The sequence below is a fragment of the Anticarsia gemmatalis genome, chromosome 29 (genome assembly GCF_050436995.1).
Source record: "Anticarsia gemmatalis isolate Benzon Research Colony breed Stoneville strain chromosome 29, ilAntGemm2 primary, whole genome shotgun sequence".
NCBI classification, from domain to species: domain Eukaryota; kingdom Metazoa; phylum Arthropoda; class Insecta; order Lepidoptera; family Erebidae; genus Anticarsia; species Anticarsia gemmatalis.
The window spans coordinates 560,198-579,067 of NC_134773.1; the positions used below are offsets into that span (position 1 = coordinate 560,198).

An 18,870-nucleotide genomic window follows, 5' to 3' on the forward strand; every position below is an offset into this window, starting at 1 on the left:
ATAGAACGCTAATCAGGCATTCAATGTTTCTGTACTGTTTTTCATCACCGTTAAATCTAAAGAATACTTACGTTAAGTAAAATTCTACGATAATCTATTTATTAAAGGCTTAAGAATTTAAATTAAATAGGTGAAATTTTGTAAAGAACCTGCTCTCGAAAAGAATCATGCAGAAGAATTGTCCACGACACGGAAGAGTTAACCAGGAAAATTCTAATTCCTACACTGGTTGACTTTGAAGTGTCGTGCAAGACCGACGCTGTGAACGTTTGGAAGATGACCGCTCCGTCTACTGATTTACCCCGAAACCTGTCCTCCCAGAGACAGTGGGACGCGCCGCTCTGCGGGTTGGTTAGGAAAAACCTTATCAATACTTCATCCAATCCCGCCGAGCGTGCTCGCCTGTTGGCTGTGGGAGAGTGGGAATCGGGGCTTTGGCTTCAGGCACTCCCATCGTCCAACGTAGGCACGAAGTTGGACGATGCCACTTTTCGCATCGCCACTTGCCTGCGTTTAGGTGCTCCGAGTGTTTCTCCGCATCGTTGTCACTGCGGGGAAGCTGTCGACCGTCTTGGGCACCATGGTCTTTCCTGCGGTAGGAGCTCTGGTCGTATACCCCGACACGCACACCTCAACGACATCATTCGCCGGTCTCTTGCCGCCGCCGGAATGCCAGCCATCTTAGAACCTAATGGGCTGGCGCGCGACGACGGGAAGAGGCCGGACGGTATGTCGTTGATGCCTTGGAGGATGGGTCGGCCTTTGGTGTGGGATGCAACTTGCGTCGACACCCTTGCGCCGTCTCATCTTCTAAGGACGGCCGGTGCTGCTGGAGCTGCTGCTGCGGCTGCCGAAGACCTCAAGCGGCGCAAATACAGTAGTCTTGTTGGCGACTATGTCTTTGAGCCGTTTGGGGTCGAGACGCTGGGACCTTGGGGCCCTAGCGCTCACTTACTCTTTAAGGATATTACCAAACGCCTGGTCGACAGTTCCCGTGACCAGAATGCTGGCATTTTCTTGGGACAAAGATTGAGCATTGCCATACAACGTGGCAATGCTGCCAGCATTCTGGGAACGTTCCCGATTGACAGCGATGTGGAAGAGTACTACGACGCGTAGTGCGCTTCCCATGTTTTTGTTTTTTTTTTCTTTTTTCTATTTAATACTTGTTTCTTTTATTTATTTTTTACCTATTTGTATATATAGTAAGTTTATTGTTGTTAATTTAAAATGTAATTGTAAATATTTTCTTTAATATTAATAATTTATAAATATTGATTTCTGATTAAAGTGAACCAAAGAGGTTTAATAGTATAATGATAAGTTTTTTCTCAACCTATGTTTCTTTATGTAACTTTTGTATGTATGACTGAAACTCTTTCATCTTGCTTTCGCTATGGTTGCTGTTAATGGCACTGAAATGAATGTTGCCAAAGTACAACTTACATATTTACTATATTTTAAAAGATAATATTTAGGTCAATTACATTATTTACAGTCGGTTACGATAAATAAATAAATATATATCATTGTACAAACCACAAACTTTATTTGAATCTATTGTAAAGTCCTTAAAAAGATAAAGAATACAAAATGAATAAATATTTCATTGTAAAACTCACACACTGTCATCTGATTACGAACTTAGCAGAGCTTGTACTGTAACCAAATAACTGATAACACATACTAAGACTTATGTACTTCAAAATACATACTTATATAGACAAACTGACAACTAGGCTCAGAACAGATACTCGTGCTCATCATACAAATATTTGGCCCGGGTGGGAATCGAACCCACCACACAATCACACATTTTACTTACGTACCTGACCGACTTTAAGTCCTTATTTGCTTAACTTACCCGCGTATGGGGAAGATATTATTACCTGTCAACATTGGAGAAAAAAATAGAATTATCTATTCTTCTTTATTTAACCATACTATTTTATATTTTATTGTGAAATGATGTTTTAAATTAAATCTATAATAATAAAATAATTTTACAAATAAAATAACAACATATGAAATAAAAAAAAGGTTTTACTGACGACAAATCTTCTCTGAAATATACAAAGAGGTTTTATGACGACAACCTCAAACAGCTAGACGGCCTCTTCACAAAAAGAAAAGAACATCGTCAAGAATTTGAAAAAACATTTCAGTGATATTCGAAAGAAATAAAAATTCAAATCAGTCTTGCATATTGTCTACACCACAAGCCTTCTCACTCTGCATCTACCATGGCCAAAATTCTCAAGTAAATAAAATTTCATACCAAATGAAATAAATTCTATAATATCTACCAAATTTTATTTAAATCTCTAGTAATAATATAATAGTGAAACATGGCTCTAGTACTGAGGAAGGCAGTTTTACCCAAGAACATATCTTTGTTAAAATGCATCAAAGGCAGATCCTTAGCTACCGCGGCGAATGTAAAGAACCCCGCAGCAATATGTAAGTATATTACTCTATTTATCATAATTATAGTGCGAAGTAGAAAACAAAACTTTCGGTGACAGTTCGAAATAACTCTCGATTCAAAGTAATGTTTAGAACGTCAGAATTACGGGCTAAAATGATTGAAAAGTCAAAATTTGTTTGTGTAAAATGTATGAAACATAAGGTAAGTGTAGATTGTGTATATAGCAAAGTGACGTTCTCTAGCCTTAATCTAACTATTAGGGAAACAAGGCATTTAAAGCATGTAGATTATTTAAGTTTTGACAGTTAAAACAAAAGTATTGACACCTGTCAGTTTGACGTTTGCGTGACGCGCTCCGATTGGTCCGTTATTCCCGCCGCTGGTGGGACTCGTGTTATTTTGGAGAACGGTGGCAGCCGTCGCAGAACCTCCAAGCTATAATACTCGGCGAGTGCGCGGTCCTTCGTTCTTCCGAATAGCATGCGTCGGCCCCAGCCAGCGGCTCCCTCGCCCGGTATTATAGCATGGACGTTCTTTCCAGCACACGGCGCGACGGGCTCCATTCTCGGCCTGTCGTGGGACGAGGGGCGGACGAGCCTCCTTTGCGGTGGAGATCAACGCGGTTCATTACGAGGTTTTGCTGATAAAAAGACTAAGAAAGATGGGTGTCCGTGTTGCGGCTGTCCTTGCGGCCCGTGTGGACCGTGCGGCCCCTGCGGACCTTGCTGCCCCTGCGGACCGTGTGGACCCTGCCGATGCCCCTGCGGCCCCTGCGGTCCTTGCGGGCCTTGTGGACCGTGCGGCCCGTGCGGCCCCTGCTGCCCGTGCGGCCCATGCGGCCCCTGCGGTCCTTGCGGGCCCTGCGGACCGTGCGGCCCGTGCGGCCCCTGCTGTCCATGTGGGCCGTGCGGCCCCTGCGGGCCATGCCGCTGTCCCTGCGGACCTTGCGGCCCCTGCTGTCCTTGCTGTCCTTGCCCGAAACCATGCCCTAAAAAGGCGCAGGCAGGATGTGAAGTGCAGGGACAGATGCAGTGCTGCTGCAGTTCTCAGTGCGGCAACACGTGCTCGTGTCCCTCGTGCTGCTCGCCGTGCTCGTGCCAACAAGGAACGCCGGCGGTGCCTAAAAAAGACGACACGTGCAAAGAAAAGAAAGTCCCAACGCGAATGACGAGCAAACCTTGCTAGCTTCCACTATGCCATGCCATGACGAACACGTTTTTAGATCAATCTTTTTATTAATGTACGAGGCTTATTTACAATAAAATCTAAATATATGTACTGGCTCGTTTCATTCAGTTTACTCGCACAGATCACAGCACCCAAGTAAAGACAAAACCCTAACGATAATTGAAATGTAGTAATTAAGTTGATCGTAGTAATCTTTGCGAGTAGCGAGACACACAAACACCGCCGCCTTGACTCTTGTATCGGATCTTTAATGAAGGTGAATAGCATGAAATACCTTTGCAGCCACGGCGGTCCCTTGGCGAAGGAAATGGGACAAGACATTGCCGACGAGAGGATATGTGAAGATTGCGAAAGAGAAGCAGCTGACTTCGGTGTGCCGCCAACGCGGCCGAAGCAGAGTGACTCTAGCAAGGAAGTGCACGTCATGTCCCGAGCTGCTGCCTCTGTGCAGGACGCGGGCGCACGTGGCGCCTCGCCGGAGCCTCACCCCTCCCAGAACTAGGCCCATGAGTCACGAGCTGCTCAGCACCTTCATGACCCTCTCCCGCTTCTGTCCCCCTAGCTCCAGCGGAGCGTTCACCTCCAGCTCGCGAGGGTACGCGGACAAGCCGTGCTGCGCGCCCTGCTGCGGCTGCGGCTGCCTCCCCCCGCCCTGCAACACCCCCCCTAAGTGCATTCAGTACATGACCGGCTACTACTACTATCCCTACGGCTTCTGGTTCTGTGGACCTTACCACGTGACCGGCACTTGCGCCCCGTGCGGCCCGTGTTGTCCCGGTGGTCCGTGCGGGCCGTGCGGCCCGTGTCCCGCCTGCATCACTCCTTGCTGCAAGTGTTGCGCTTGCCTGTCGTCTTCTTTCTCGAACGTGTGCGACGCGCCGCACATGGCCGCGGCGGTGCCGTGCGCTCAGTTCACCCGCGTGCAGCCCCAGTTCTCGTCTCCGGTCAGAGCGCCTCCAGCGCCGATGATGGCTCCGTCGATGGCATCGCGGGTTACAGCGCCGATATCTTCGCTGAAACTGGATCCTCGACCTGCTCCGGCGCCAGCGCCCGCCCCAGCCTCAGCGCCCTCTCCCGCGCCCACCATGCATTTCAAACCGTTAGCAAAAGCCTCGCCTCCTCGCCCTCCCTCTCCGGCTAAAAGTACGCCGAGCGCTAAAAAGCCATCCCGCTTAGGCATATCGAAGTTCTTGCCCTTCCAGTCTAAGAATCCGAAGCAGCCGCCGCCCACGAGCTGCATGATGACCCCCAAGGGCGCACAGATGAGTACGTTCCCCCCTCACGTGCACACGTTCTGTACTCCGTGCGTCGAGCCGATAGCGATCAAGACAATGAAAGTTCCTAAGCCGAATACGATCGACCCGTTCCCAAAACACCCAAAGAGACATATTTCGGGTTCGTTCTCGAGATGCTTCGCGGACTGTAACTACAGGCAAGGCAGCGTGCAACCGAAATATAGCAAAGTTACCAAGGCTTCGGGTGATGCGTGTCCGTCTTTACACGACCCCAGAACGACGCTCTCGGCAGACCAGTACGAGGCTCCTCGCTGCAAGCCGGCGGTCGACTTAGACGCGGCCCTCTCTGAACTCACGAAACCCCTCTCGGCCCGCAGGTGTAAGACCTCCAGCCGCAAACTTTGAATCTAAATCAAACACCACACATTCACATCACCGCACATCTGATTGCAATGTTTGAACAGTTGACAATAAACGCTTAAGATTCAGTTGTCGTTTCATTTATTCGAAGTCCCTATTCCAAAGTGATAGGACTGTGATTACAATGCGACTCATCCTTTCAGCGTCTCTCGCGCCGCGGTTGAGTGTGAGGGAGCAAGTGAACAGTATGTTACCGGATATCTCGGCGATGAAGTTAAAACAGACGGCTCCGGCGGCGCCCGAAGATCAGACGAGGACGGCGACGTCTTTGTTTAAGAGCATCTCCTGCCCCTGCTTCGTGCCCAGCCGGGGCCCGGACGAGGGCCCGACGTGTCGCTGCCGACATCACGGCCTGCCGCGCACGCATTCCGCCATGCTGCACAGCGAGAGTAATGTCCACGACTCGTACGGTCAGCCGACGATCAGCAAGCATCCGAACTTCCGCTCGTACTTCATCCCCATGTCGCAAGGCGCGTCTCCGCCGCCCGCGGAGGCGCTGGACTCGGGCGCGTCGCAGATGATGCAGCAGTTGTGCCAGGTGGGCGCCGCGTGTCCCCCGTGCAAGTGCGGCTGTGGCTGCGGCTGCGGCTGCTGCGGCTGTCTACCTCCGCCCTGCAACACGCCCCCGAAGTGTATCCAGTACATGACAGGTTACTACTACTACCCGTACGGCTTCTGGTTCTGTGGACCTTACCACGTGACCGGCACCATGTGCCCCGGCGGGCCCGTGTGTCCTGGAGGGCCCTGCGGCCCTTGTCCTCCCGCTCCTGGCGGTCCTTGCGGCCCCTGTTGTCCTGGATGTGTTTGCAGTGTCTTCAGCACTCTCCCCCTCGGGGAGCCAAGCTCTGATGCCGATGCTAAAGCTACTGATGCTCCACCCAAAGTCGATCTCTCAAAGATTAATGAAATATTTTCTAAGCTATGTTGCTTTCCCTTGACCTGCGGCAAACAAGCAAAGCCGGGCAGGCGCTTAGGTCCAGTTGCGCCTTGTGGCGCCATCTCTTGTTTCGGCAGCTTCGGCTGCACGCCCTACCCCTACGCCGCCGCGTGCGGCCCGTGTAAAGCTTGTGCCTGTGGGCCTAGTGGCTTCGGCCCTTGCGGCCCGTGTGGACCCGCGGGCCCGTTCGGCCCCTGTGGAACAGGTTTTCCTGGTATGAACTGCGGTAGCTGTGGATGTTGTGGTTGTGGTCCTTGCTGCGGCCCATGCGGTGCGTGCGGGCCATGTTGCGGTCCTTGTTGTGGCCCCTGTTGCGGCCCCTGTGGACCGTGCGGTCCTTGCTGCGGCCCCTGCTGTGGTGTTTCATGTTATCCTCCCTGCGTCCCCATGTGTCGGGGATGCTGTGGATGTGGACCTTGTTGTTGTGGTGTTGCTCCTCTTCAGATGTGCGGCACTGCTATGTCCCCTGGTTTATGCTCTTCACCGTTCCCGCCACTGTCTATGGGGATGATCGGTCCATCGTCGACGGCCATGCCTCCTTCGTTCCCCATCCCGCCCAACATGCCGTTGCCACACGTACAACACGCGCTGAGCGGCTCCACGCCGGTCACGTGCGGCAGTAACGCGAGGGAGCCGTGCTACTGCTCTATCTGCAGAACTGGAAAGCCTATCGTAGAGACGGAAGCGATAAACGAATGCCTGCCGAACCCTGATACGGCACGCCGTGGGGGCAGGCCCACCGCGGGAATAGATCCTCGCCTGATAAGGAAACATCCTTTCAACACGACAGACCCGCCCACTCCTCCTAAAACTAGAGCGATGTCGACCGTTACTTCAGCATACTACTCAGTTTTACGAAACTCAGATGTTAAAATAACCAGCCGATCTTTCGACAAGCCTCGCTCGAAGGCGCTTCACCTGAAAACTCACCAGAGAATCCCAAAGAGTCATAGTTGCGCTGGATGTACGATTTGTAAAACCAGCTGCAGTGATACACGACGTATGAAGAGTCATTCTAAGGAAAAAGATGTCCACAGTCGAAGCTCCCGAACTACTCGGAGTCACTGAACCCTGAAGCCAGTCCTGAACTAATAAACTGTTACTGAACCCGTTGATCTAATCCTAGTACAATAAGCTTATGAAACTAATAAAAAAATAGTAACTAAATATTGTTTTTGATTTCATTTAGGGCTAAGACACCTTCTAGCAAAAGTTACACATAAATATTGCAGATATACACGAACACATTATCGAAATATCCAAGAGAATAAATATATCTGATATTCATTTTAATGACCGTCTGTCTGATGGATAACTAAAGTCCATTTTGACGGCCGCTTTATATGTCCATCTGACGTTTATTCAATGGACATCTCATGTCATGGCCACTCTGATGTCTATCTGACATCCATTCACTGTCCACCTATCGTCCATTGTAAGACAACCTGATGTCCACTTCATGTCTACCTAGTGGCTACTTTTGATGCCTATTTATCCAGTACTAATATCGTTTTCACATAGCACGCTTTCTCGTTTACCCGTTGGTAAATAAATCATTACTTGTCATGGTTAGGCTGAAAAGTGACATCACACAGTCACATACACTATTAGGTTCATATCTACATAAAGACTTTTAGGAACATAACACTCTGTCAAAAGTATAGCACGCTCTCGTTTCTCTTTGCATCTCAGCCCATTATATGAATACGAATGTTACGTAGATTTTGTACGCTATGTAAAACAAATAAAGACAATTTTCTTTTGGCATCAGAAAATTACACAACTAGGGACTTTTTACAGTACTGCGCATATGACAGCTATACATAGTTACATTAGCTACACCTCCTTTCCACACACATAGAATCCTGCGCCTAACCGGGACCCTTAGATAGATACCTATGTACATCTGAACGCAACCTTACTGTTTAATAAGACACCAGCGTTTTGTCGTAGCCACTATAAAAGTATATATCAATACCGTTTTACGATTGTTATTCCACGTTCCAAGGATTTGTGATCCCAAACGCAATATGTTGATGCTGTGTTTACAATACGAATCATCCTTTCAGCGACAATCGCGCCGCGGTTGACTGGGAGAGAGCAAGTGAACATAATATTTCGGAATCTGTCTGCGATGAAGACGAAAACCGTAGCAGCAGCGCCTGAAGACCAAACGAGACGCCCGTCTTTATTGTACAAGAGCGCATCCTGTCCTTGCCTGTTCTCAAACCGGCGTACAGACGATGGATTCCAATGTCGCTGCCGCCATCACGGCCTGCGGCGAGCACAGTCAGCCATATTTTACAATACAAATGATATACAAGATGTCTTTGAGCATGACAAGCCGGCGACTACAAAGCATTCAAATTTCAAGTCACACTTTGCCCCTATGATGAGCGATGCTCATCGAACGTCACCGGCGTCGCTCCCGCCGTCGACTCCATTGGATCCTGATGCAGTGACGCAATTTATACGATACTTATGTCAGGTGGGCGCCGCGTGTCCCCCGTGCAAGTGTGGCTGCGGCTGCGGCTGCTGCGGCTGTCTACCTCCGCCCTGCAACACGCCCCCGAAGTGTATCCAGTACATGACAGGTTACTACTACTACCCTTACGGCTTCTGGTTCTGTGGACCTTACCACGTGACCGGCACCATGTGTCCCGGCGGACCCGTGTGTCCTGGAGGGCCCTGTGGCCCTTGTCCTCCGTCTCCTGGCGGTCCTTGTGGCCCTTGTGGTCCTGGCTGTGTCTGCAGTGTTTTCGGTACCCTTCCCCTCGGGGAGCCAAGCACTGAAGTCGATGCTAAACCTGATAATGATACACCCTCACTGCCTATGGCAAATGTTCACGATATCTTTTCGGATATGTGTTGCTTGACTTCCTCAAGCGAGCAATCCAAACCTGTGCCTCCTAAACCAGGCACCCGTGGTATCTGCGGCAGCTGTAATTGTCCGTGGGGACCCTACCGTGGCGGGTGTTGTAGACCTTGCGGCCCGTGCGGGCCTTGTGGTCCGTACGGCCCGTGTGGACCATGTGGTATATGCGGGCCGTGGACCTGTCGACCCTGTGGGCCATGCGGTGCATACCGTTGTCGATACCTGCCGTACAATTACCGTTACACATTTGGATGCTGCACGTGTACCCCGTACGGTCCTTGCGGGCCATGCGGCGCGTGTGGTCCTTACATTCCTTGGGCTCCTTCCTGCTCTTGCGCTTGTATCGGCCCTTACTGCGGCTGTTGGCCCTTCATTAACTCTTGTGGTTGTTACTGCGGTCCCTGCGGTTACGGCCCATTCGGCTCTTGCGGTCCTTGTTGCGGTCGTTTTTCATATTATTGTGGTAAATTGTGCGGGCCGTTCGGTATATGTGGGCCTTGTCAACCGTTGAGTCCACCGTGTTGCACCTGTGGGGTCTTTCCTTTATCGCTTACTGGCACCGATCCTAATAGTATACTCGGCAAGTGCCCTTTCCCTCCGCTGTCAGCTGAAATGGTCAGCAACGCTTTCAGGGAAATGTCTCTAGTGTTCCCTAAGTCGTCTTTGCCTTTCCCTACGTCCTTGAGCTTTTCAAAACCAGCGCCTGCACCAGTCCCTCCTCCAGTCAGAGTCCAAACACAAACCAAAATGGAGCATCCGCACCCAACTCCTGAACCGCCCCCAAAAAGCGACCCTCCCACGAAAGGAGATACACCAACAAAGTCCTTCTTCCCTCGAGTAACGCGAAAAAACCCATTTTCTTCAAAAACTTCTGCTGATCAGAAGATGTCGATAAACTCTGTGCTCAAAGCAAGTTATTGCTCCGTAAGGACTACTGAAGCAGAAGTGGCGAGTAAGCCCAGACCACGGGTTTCAGTACACGTTAGCGTTTGCAAGAAAATGTTCCAAAGAGTACCTAAGACTGAAAAATGTGATGGGCGATCACACAAACAAACTACCAGTGAGACTAGACGAGTGAAATGTAATAGAAAAGAAGCATCGTAGAAATGAATTCTGTTTATATACTGTCTGAAAAGGCCATGGTAAACTGGACGCGCAACTACAAAATCTGTACCTATTCATTTTATAGCAATAAGTCTAACATGAAACTGTAATAAATATAGTAACTAGTAACTGTTCAGTTTGAGTTTTATTTCTTTTACAAACCCACACGCAAATATTCAGGTAGTACTTGCAAAAAAGTTATTCAAATTTATACTGCACACTCAAAGAAAACCATGTGAATTCTCTAACCTCTAGTTTCTAAGGTACATTTAGCGGCAGTTCATCTATTCAATAGCGTTTAAACTCATATAAAAAACGCTATTGAATACATTTAACTACCGCTAAACGACGTCATGCTTGGGCTATATGATTTCATGATGAGCTACACAAACTATTGAAAGAAATAGTCAGCATGATTTATTTTAATGGCTCTGCCTTCTCACATGTAACATACACATAAGAACAGTAGACTTGAAACTAGCTGCCAACATACCAAATCTGTGATCCAAAAGCAATAAGTCCCACCGGCCGCAAATGTCGAAATTAGGGGTCACTTTGATGTAATAAAATTAACTTGAAAATACAACAACATTTGATGCTTCACATCTTGTAACTTTAACTTGCAATCTAATCACCTATAACACAATATTTTGACGTTATGATTACAATAGTACTCATCCTTTCAGCAACAATCGCGCCGCGGTTGAGTGGGAGAGAGCAAGTCAACATAATATTTCGAAACCTATCTGCAATGAGGGCGAAGACCGTAGCAGCGGCGCCTGAAGACCAAACACGACGGCCGACGCTGTTGTACAAGAGTGTATCCTGTCCTTGCCTATTCTCGAATCGGGGCACAGATGATGGATACCAATGTCGCTGCCGTCATCGTGGCCTGCGGCGAGCACAGTCAGACACATTTCACAATAAAAATGATACGAAAGAGCGTTTGAAGTCGGCGGTTACTAAGAATTTAAGCGGCGCCTGTCCTTCGCCGCTCCCGATAGACTCTGAAGCTGTACCTCAGTTGATCCGGCAACTATGCCAGGTGGGCGCCGCAGACGCTCCGCCGTGCAAGTGCGGCTGCGGGTGCTGCGGCTGTGGCTGCGGCTGCCTCCCCCCACCCTGCAACACTCCCCCCAGATGTATGCAGTACATGACAGGTTACTACTACTACCCGTACGGCTTCTGGTTCTGTGGACCTTACCACGTGACCGGCACCATGTGTCCAGGCGGTCCAGTGTCTCCCGGAGGACCCTGCGGCCCTTGTCCTCCCGCTCCTGGCGGTCCTTGTGGCCCGTGTAATCCAGGTTGTGTCTGCGGTGTATGCAGTGTCTTCAATTGTCACTCCAGAAACTTTTTCCGGGGGTGCTGCCGGGAGTGCTCTGAAGAACCGAAATCTGAGCTAGATCCCAAAACTGGTTCACCTAAACTAGATACGTCTAAAATTCACGACTTGTATTCCAATTTGTGTTGTTTGACTGCGCCTAGTCCGACGTCCAAGCCGCCCGGGACCCGTGGTATCTGTGGCCCGTGTGGCAAATGTCCCAGCGGGAAATGCTGTGGGGGTTGTTTCGGCTGTGGTGGCTGCTGTGGGCCCTGCGGCGCCTGCTGCGGTCCGTGGGGACCGTGTAGAGTTTGCGGCCCATGTGGCTACGGCGCCTGTGGCCCATGTGGCCCCTGCGGACCGTGTTATTATCATCCGTACTCACCATTCTGTTGCCGTGGTTATTTCGGTTGCTGTGGCCCATGCGGACCCTGCGGCCCTTGCGGTCCATGCGCTCCATGCGGCCCCTGTGGAGCATGCGGATGCTGTTCCCCATGTGGCCCGTACGGTCCTTGCTGCCCATGTGCATTCTCACCATGCGGTTGCGGATTCTGCGCTCCAGTCTTTACTTGCGGGGTTCCTTCTCAAATGCCTTCTAACATACCAGCCAATGTGTTCGGTCAGTGCCCGTTCCCTCCCCTAGCTGTCGATATGCCCGGTAATCCGGCCACTTTCTCACCCTTACAACAAATGCCGATGCCTTTCATGCCGACCACACCGTCGAACGTGTCCATCCCACTAACTTGCGGCAGAAACTCGAAAGAAACGTGCTTCTGCTCTATATGTAGGAAAGGCCGGTCTGAGAATGAACAGAAGGCCATCGACCAGTGGCCGTCGAACGCACCTATGACTCCACCTAAAGAAGACGGTCCTCCGCCAATGCTGTTCCCTCGCCTCGTACGTAAAAACCCATTTGGGCCTAAAGGTCCGAGCTCGCGGACCATGTCGACGACAGCACACAGCTTTATAACTATACGTAGTGATATAAAATCTAAGCCAAGACTCTCTGTGCATGTTAGTTTGTGTAAAAAGACGTTTCAATTGGTTCCCAAGACACAGAAGTATGATAAAAGCTGTGCCGATTGTAAGCAATCGACCAGTGAGTTCAGACGCACTGAAAAAACTGAAGTTTAGTCATTTTCATACAGTTTAACTATCGCGGCTTGTAAATACTAAATTAGTAAACGGGTCTTAAATGTGATGAGAATATAAAACATTACCTTCTTTGTTAATCATCTTTTCAACTAATTTCCATCGGCCGTGGTCTATCAGCAAATTTCAATGCGTTTAAAACCTGTTTACCAATTTAGTATTATTGAAAACTTTGGCTTATGATTTTTATCACATCATTCTTTATTATTTAAGTAATACCTAAGATCGTCTTTTGATCACGTGATGGTTTGAGAAACTATTAATCACTTTACAGACCTTTCCAGAAAATTCTACGCTTACTTCGTCTGCCCTGATATTATAAGTTTTAAGACACCATATCTCTTTTTCAAACTACCTACCCATAAACCTCTACTTTTTAACCTTACCGAAGTAACTTTAAACCCCTATCCTTAAACCAAGATATGATAAGATTTAACTTAACCTACTAATAAGTCTAACCCCTTCCCCCTATCCGAAATAACCTGTATTTCTTTTCTACACTTTACACAGAGTAAAAATACACACGTCCTTTAAACTAACATCTTATTGCGAACCCTGCCATTTTCGTGCTTATTTTTCTACCCTTCTGTGCCAAACCTCACGTGATTATCAACGATAAAAGTAGTATAAAAACTCCGAATAAATATTCAAAACATAAATCTACATCATCTTTCAAATTCTATATATCTGATTACAAAATAAGTCTCTGCTAAAGACGAAACATAAATACAGTAGACGTATATAAGAATTGCGTGTAATGGAACGAAATGACGTCGTTACGTCTTCGTCACACGCACTCCGCGTATACTTTTTTGTATTTTTTCATCTTTTTTGCATTGTTTTGTTGTTATATTCAAAGTTAAATACTATTATATTAAAATAGATTTATAAGCTGAACCTTTGAAACGGACCTACTATTATAGTTTTACTAATAAACGTGGTGTAAGCTGTGATTAGTTTTTCAGTGTTTTGGCAATCAATGTTGTAACTGTATATGAGTGAAGACAAAACACTGTATAACTAATCAGAGCTTACACCATATTTATTATCCCCGTTTAATGAGTACATTTAGCGGTAGTTTATCTAATCAATAGCGTTTTTTATATGAGTTTATACGCTATTTTATAGATAAACTACCGTTAAATGTACCTCAGAAACCCGGGGTTAATAAGGCAGTCCGTATTTAAGAAAATTTTGAATGTGTTTGGAGTTTTTTTACGGTTTTTTTAGGTTTTAACTGTAAGCACTATTTATATTATTACTAGAGAGATCCAATATTATTAGAGATCTAAAGCCTTTCCATTTAATAAGTACAATAGCAGAATTCATAATAAACTGGTTACTAAACATTGTAATGGTTTTATTTCGTAGTTCTATACTAATATTACAAAGTTGAAGAGTTTGTTTGTTTGCTTGTTTGAACGCGCTAATCTCAGGAACTACTGGTCCGATTAGAAAAATTCTTTCAGTGTTAGATAGCCCATTTATCGAGGAAGGCTATGTATCATCACTCTACGACCAATAGGAGCAGAGTACCAGTAAAAAATGTTACAAAAGCGGGGTAAATCCTATGTGACGCAAGCGAAGTTGCGCCGGTTAGCGAGTGTTTCATATTGCTGCTAAATTAATCGAATCCCACCCGGGACAAATCTTTGTGTGATGAGCACGAGTATTTGTTCTGAGCCTGGGTGTTAATTTATCTATATAAGTATGTATTTAACAGTATATAAGTATGTTTATCAGTTATTTGGTTACCATAGTACAAGCTCTGCTTAGTTTGGAATCAGATGACCGTGTGTGAGTCGTCCAAAATATTTATTTATTTAATTAAGTAAATCAATTTACGTAGGTATCATGCTGTTTATTCATATTCATTTTTCTGATGCAACGAAACCTTTTTTTACCCAAATATCACAAAGAAACTGGCAACAAATAAAACACACGTTACCATGACAACGCAACAAAAGACTGTTTACAAACAAACGCACTGACAGCCCTTGAAAATATACTGCGGAGTTTGTTTCTGACTAGAAAAATAATAAAATACATTATAAAATGTCCAATTTAAGTGGTTATGATGGAGAAGCAGTGGGATTTGACTCTGTTACTTTAAACAGAAGAGATGAAACAACATCTTCGACACAGACGACTGAATTTTTCGAGTCTGGCGTTGGTACCCAAACGGCGTTAACCCAAGAAAGCGGGTCTTTAGTCACTCCAGACGAGTTGAATGCACAAGATGAGATTTTGAAAGAATACCCTCCTCCAGGCTTGAATGAATTCCTCCGAAAAGTAGTCCCGGCGATGCTTGAACAACTGGATCAGAACGACAAAGAGTTGCTGTACAATTCTAGCGATTCCGACGAAGAAGAAGTTTTGAATGCAAAACTCTTTCAAGAGATCAAGCTCACTGATTTGCCTGCTATAGGAGGAGGTGACGAATCCCGTTCCGTCCTAGATTTATGCTGGAGCAACGCTGGGAACTCTCTTGCTGTTTCTATCGGTAGAAATCAGCACGAAAATTGGTGTAACGATGACGGTTTGATCCGAATTTTTACCGTCAAACGTACGGCGGGAGATACGTTTGTTCGGACTTTAGATGTGACGGAAAAGAGCTGTATTTCAGTTGTAAAGTACCACCCGTCGGCTGCAGCATTGCTAGCTTACGGGACAACTTCGGGAGAAGTCGTTTTATGCAATTTGAGAAATCTAGATGCCGTTTTACTAAGTTCTCCAGCCGGTTCCCACGGCTCCAAACGAGTAACAGCATTGCAATGGGCAGACGCGCCATTAGCCAACACATTTTTGACCATGCAGATAATAAATACAGGTAAAAGACGCAGCGCTACCGACCACATCCTTATTTCATCAGGCAGCGATGGTACAGTCAACGTATGGCAAGTTAACGCTAACCTAACGATTAAAGTCTTCGAAAATGTCATTTCGTATTTGATAAATGGGTCGCGCAAAATGGCGGCCATAGACATCAGCTGTTTTGACTTCATAAAGTCTTATCCGTTGAGACCTAGTGACCAAAAAGTTCCTGATGATGTTTTTGTCGTGGGCTCGAGTACTGGCAGCCTGTTTTTGTGCAAGACAAGGAGTTACCAACAGATTGTGGACAGCAAGATGGTGGATCCAGTTTATGAAGTCTTGGATGGACATCGCACTTGTATTGTTGATGTGGCTTTCAGTATCCATAAGCCTGGTGTGTTTATTTCGGCGTCGATTGACTCGGAGATCAGGCTGTATGATATTAATCAGACTAGTCCTTTGAAGGTAAGGTATTATGCCCGGTTGCCGAGTACATTAAGCGGTGGTTTATCTATTCAATAGCGTATTTTTATATAAGTTTAAACGCTATTGAATAGATAAACTACCGCTAAATGTACCTCAAAAACCGGTGGTTAAATATGTAGTTGTACTTACTTAAGAAGTAAAGCAACAGGTTGTCGACTTGCGATTGTTGTTGCTCTTAGAGCCGATGGTTCAATTCCTATATATAATTTAGTGTCTAATCATCAAAGATATGATTAGGCGCTCGATTTCCATCTACTTATATATCTATCTAATCAGCCCATTTCCACCCACTGTTGAGTATAGGCCTCCCACTCAGTACGCCACCTTATACAGTCCTACGTTAGTCTCATCCATCGCAGCCCTACACATTTATTGATGTCGTCCGACAATATGATGCATATGAAAACTGATTTATTTATTTTTATAACTTTTGTGGTCTTACGAAAATAAATCTTTGTCTTAAAAAGAATTCAATAACTATATTAATATTATAAATAACATTACCAGCATTGTTAACGGGTCTTAAACGTAAAAAGAATTGTAAGGTTTACAATACCTTATTTGCTGCCCGACGTTTCGATCGCATTGCATCGACCGTGGTCACGGGCTGACTGATGTAGCTGCTAAGCGTCGTCTTCTTGTGGCGCGAGTTTCTACACCTACCCTCACTTAGTCAATCAAAATCAAATCATTTATTCATTTAGTTCAAATATTGACACTTATGATAGTCGTAAGTGTACAGCCTTATGAGAACAGTTAGCAAGAAAGTTACGGCCATAATTTTCACTATTTTTATTTTTAAATAGTTTGTAATTACCGGTACTTCAACACACAACACTAACGACGTATTCACACCGGCGCGTAAAACTTTTGACATTACCAGTAAAATTAGGGTAGTTGACTATCAGTCAAATCAGCAACTTTTTATGAACTAGGTATCAGTATGTATAGAAATATGACGAAGGTACTAACGTCACAGTACCTAATAAAATGTTTCAGTCTGTAATAATTAATATTTCAAGATTATTTACGATAAAATTTACATAGCCTGAGTTATTTAGATAAACTGTTTACGAGTACAAGTTTAATAATTGTTCAAATTCAAATCAAATTCAAATTATTTTTATTCAAAAAAAATATATTCATAGAAAATATGGTTCAAAAATAATATAGTATCACATATTTTGTCATAATAGGCATATAGGTACATTAAACATAAGTCAATCTAAAATTAGGTACCTTATATACATTTTTAAAGTAATTTTTTAACTAACAACACCTTCGCAACTGGAGGGTATAATTTTTTTTTTGCAAAGTTTTGATATGGCAAGATTGAGTGACGTATTAAAATTTAAAACTTTTTCTTTCATTTGTATTTCCCAGGTACTATGCCTAGACGTGCCAATATCCTGCATGGCTTGGCTTCCGAACAATCCTTGCGTGGTGATACTCGGTCTCGCGAGACCTGCTGGGCAGCTGCTGAAAGTGTACAACGTGAACAGCGGCCGCGCTATACCGGTAGACGGGCTCACTGGCCCAGGAGGATCTGTGACTGCTATTACTGTGAATCAGAGCGGGTGAGAATTACTTTTAAAGCTCCCGTAACCAAAGTGTAAAAACAAGCCACGAGTTTAGTGCAAGGACCGCTGAGGAAATACGGAGGAACTAGTTTGTTAAATTGTGGGTCCGTCATTCGGTCGATACCAGTACCTCGCCGGTTGTCGGTAGTCGATAGTAATAGAAAATTGGGCTACAGTAGTCAGAAGCTAGTAAGTCTGACAACCAGTCTTACTTATCATGTTATAACTCAGTGTGTTGTGGAGTTCCAATAGGCAGTCCAGTAAAAAAAAAATACTGGTATTCAACTGCATCCGGTGATACTGATGAGATGGCTTTCCTTAACCATAGTTATAGAATTCATAATACCTACCGGTTTAAATTTAAATGCAAACAAATTTCGTTCAAATGCTTGGTAATTGATAAAATGGTGCGAAGAAATCAAAAAACATCCAAAATTTCGCGCGGACATTTGTTTTTTTTTTTGTTGAAATGCAGTAAGCCTCTAGGAATCTACACTTGGGCTTTGTATCCAATAGGTGTATTTAATTTAAAAAATGTCTTAATACAAGTTTATATTGTTTCAGGGTGTGTCGCATAGCAGCCGGTGACACTGACAGCAATGTTCGCATCTGGGAATTACCTTCTCGTCGTATACGCTTCTCGGCTGAAGATCTTGAGTTTTAACTATTATTTTAACTTTAATATAGTCTCTAGATTATTTATAGAAAAGCAGTATAACACTAACTATGCGATTTTTTGGGAAAAATAGCATTTTATGTAACTGAGATAATATTGCCGCGTAGTTATCGGCAAACATTGCTCAAAATATGCACAATAATAGAAATATTTAAAGGGTCGTTTGCGTATTACTTAATGTATTGTCGCTAATTGAAAGATGAAATGATATTTAAATAACGTATAATTGGGTACATGTACATGAGTCTTACTGGCTAAATTGCGTGTCAACTTATGGTTAGCAAGTAACCGAACCGGGCCAGCATCTTGTTGGCCCGGCAAAGGCAGCACGCCTACATCTTTTCGATTTTGAGTAAGTCGATGCGCGGCGATTATTCTATTTTTGCAGAAGGGGATTTTAATAAAAAAAAAATGAGCATAGCTCGAAATGTGTTCATACATTTACCAGTTTAACGTGAACTACGAGACTACAGTTCTTTATCATGTGCTAATAATTTATTCATAGCAATAATTAGATAGAGGTTATCTATAAAATATTATTTATTAGAGACTTTTTTGTTTGTAACAACAATAATGTATTATTATTTCTATTTAATAAAGGTACCTATGTGTTTAAAATGGAAATTGTTGTTTTATGACTGACAACATTAT

General features: G+C 45.3%; 2 protein-coding genes across 4 annotated transcripts; both read left to right on the forward strand.

Moving 5' to 3' along the window:
- The first annotated feature begins 2,211 nt into the window (after positions 1-2,211).
- On the forward strand, positions 2,212-13,955 carry LOC142985324 (uncharacterized). 3 transcript variants are annotated; one of them, XM_076133431.1, is made up of 2 exons: positions 2,212-2,460; positions 10,874-13,955. In XM_076133431.1, the coding sequence occupies exons 1-2, from the start codon at positions 2,349-2,351 to the stop codon at positions 12,643-12,645; spliced, it is 1,884 nt and encodes a 627-aa protein (XP_075989546.1). In that variant the 5' UTR covers positions 2,212-2,348; the 3' UTR covers positions 12,646-13,955. The 3 variants fall into 3 exon arrangements, with proteins under 3 accessions (XP_075989546.1, XP_075989545.1, XP_075989547.1); XM_076133430.1 differs by lacking the exon at positions 10,874-13,955 and adding an exon at positions 5,415-7,327; XM_076133432.1 differs by lacking the exon at positions 10,874-13,955 and adding an exon at positions 3,899-5,339.
- Positions 13,956-14,654: 699 nt separating this feature from the next.
- Positions 14,655-18,832, forward strand: LOC142985175 (gem-associated protein 5-like). Its single transcript, XM_076133188.1, has 3 exons — positions 14,655-15,942; positions 17,347-17,540; positions 18,108-18,832. Exons 1-3 carry the CDS (start codon positions 14,719-14,721, stop codon positions 18,205-18,207), a joined length of 1,518 nt encoding a protein of 505 aa, XP_075989303.1. The 5' UTR covers positions 14,655-14,718; the 3' UTR covers positions 18,208-18,832.
- The last annotated feature ends 38 nt before the right edge of the window (positions 18,833-18,870 follow it).